This window comes from Sinocyclocheilus anshuiensis, unplaced genomic scaffold (genome assembly GCF_001515605.1).
Source record: "Sinocyclocheilus anshuiensis isolate Anshui unplaced genomic scaffold, SAMN03320099.WGS_v1.1 scaffold628, whole genome shotgun sequence".
NCBI classification, from domain to species: domain Eukaryota; kingdom Metazoa; phylum Chordata; class Actinopteri; order Cypriniformes; family Cyprinidae; genus Sinocyclocheilus; species Sinocyclocheilus anshuiensis.
In genome coordinates this window covers 1153792-1155515 of record NW_015555750.1, presented here as the reverse complement: position 1 = coordinate 1155515, position 1724 = coordinate 1153792, and the positions used below count along the sequence as shown (strand labels likewise).

The 1724-nt window shown below is 36.0% G+C and overlaps 1 protein-coding gene across 3 annotated transcripts in view; it reads right to left on the bottom strand.

Moving 5' to 3' along the window:
- Nucleotides 1-1724, bottom strand: part of LOC107673720 (immunoglobulin-like domain-containing receptor 1) — a 5566-nt gene extending 3842 nt beyond the window's left edge. The window contains exons 1-4 of one of the 3 annotated variants that reach the window (XM_016467460.1): nt 1652-1724; nt 1438-1531; nt 736-906; nt 470-619 (exon numbers count right to left, since the gene is read on the bottom strand). In XM_016467460.1, coding sequence (XP_016322946.1) covers nt 470-619; nt 736-906; nt 1438-1495 — 379 coding nt within the window. In that variant the 5' untranslated portion in view covers nt 1496-1531; nt 1652-1724. Of the gene's footprint in view, nt 1-469; nt 620-735; nt 907-1437; nt 1560-1651 lie in introns of all 3 variants that reach the window. The other 2 variants (XM_016467461.1, XM_016467459.1) reach the window with 2 other exon arrangements.

Here is a 1724-nt window from a genome sequence, read left to right as displayed (position 1 = left end):
TATATATATATAAAAAACTGTGATGTGAGAAGATCTGATTAATGAGATTTCTAAGACCAACTTTTGAGCATGTAATAAATTGTTTCCTATGGCTGTGATTCTCTAAATGCCTACATCTGTGGTTGTCACATAACAGTTGTCTACACTAATTAATTTGATCCTATAAAGCCTGCTATATCATTTGATAAATGAATTTCTTATGCCTCCAAATTATCAATATTATCAAAACTTGAAGCTGAAAAACCTGTTCTGATTGATAGCTCGTACTTTTTAATAATAAGTTTTAGGAAGCCTCTTAGGATAATTATAAAAGATCCTACACTAAGTTTACTTAATTTTTTATTGGGTGTTTTTATTGGGAGATACAGAGTGACAACTGATATTTATAAGCATTTTATGGAAGCATTCTGCTATACTAATATAAAACTGTCACTGATTTATGTCACTGCTCCTGCATGTCCAGACTCACTGTTTTGTACGTATATCTTGCGATCTCGATATTCTGTCCCCAAAATAGCTTCATTGAGGCCTCTTTTCTGAATCACTATGCGGACAGTGCGCTGACTGTCTGGACAGTCATTGGCTGGGTCTTGCTTCAGACCCAGAGCTGCTTGATATGCTGAAGAAAGAAAGAAACGTACATGGTCACATCAATCACCACATGTAATCAATTCAGAACAAAAAAATAAATAAATAAATAAAGCCTTCTATATTCAGTTGACCTACACCACTCACCTGTTGAGTAATATTCCAGCACTGGATCCAAACAGAAGGACTTGTATCGCCATGTGACCAGGACATCTTGTAGGTTTGCAGTAGTGGAATAGTCACATCGCAGAGTGACAGAAGCAAACAACATTGTGTGTCTCTCTGTATGAGGAACCGTAACCTGGATAGACAACAGCTCTGAGAATAAAGGGAGAGGGATCAGTTAACATACCGTTTGCATCAGGGTTCCACACCTTCACCACACCTTCTGACCGACAAGCTTTCATTACTTTTCCAGTCGTTAATTTGATTTATTTAGTTAGTTAGTTAGGCATTTCATAAGGATTTTACTCACAAAGAACCATTTTCAGCAAATTAAATATTTTAGAGCTGAGCATAACAAAAATAATTATATTCACTATTTTAAAACTATATCTATTTCTATTCCTGTTCCAGGCCTGAAAATCTATATTTTACACATCCTTACACATACAAACAAAATCAAGTGTCAGTAAAACATAATATTAACATTTGTGCTGGCATGAAGCTTGTAAATCACGTGATCGGGATTATCTGCCAATCATGTTTGCACCTGTGGATGATTAACCTCGCCACTGAATTTATAGAATTACCAGAAATGTTTTAAATTCTTTAAAAGTGGTATGCCACTAAATGAAACTCCTAATATTCAATTTTAAACCCTGACAGTTATTTTGAATGCCGACTTACCTGTTGGAAATACGCAGAGCACGAGCGCAAGCACCTTGAGCTTCAGCGTTTCCTTCATGTTTCTCGGTTACACGGAAGTTTTTTTTTTCCTTTACTGTATTTTTCCAAAAAACAGAAAAATCCTATATTTGCGAACCAAACAAATACAGACGATGTATGCTGGCCATCATGTCATCGTAAACCATACGACGCAAATATATCCTGATATTTTTACCTAAATTCTCTCGAGTCAGTGTAAACACACCTTTGCTCTTTGGAAGTCTGATTCCCCTCCCCCATTCCACGAT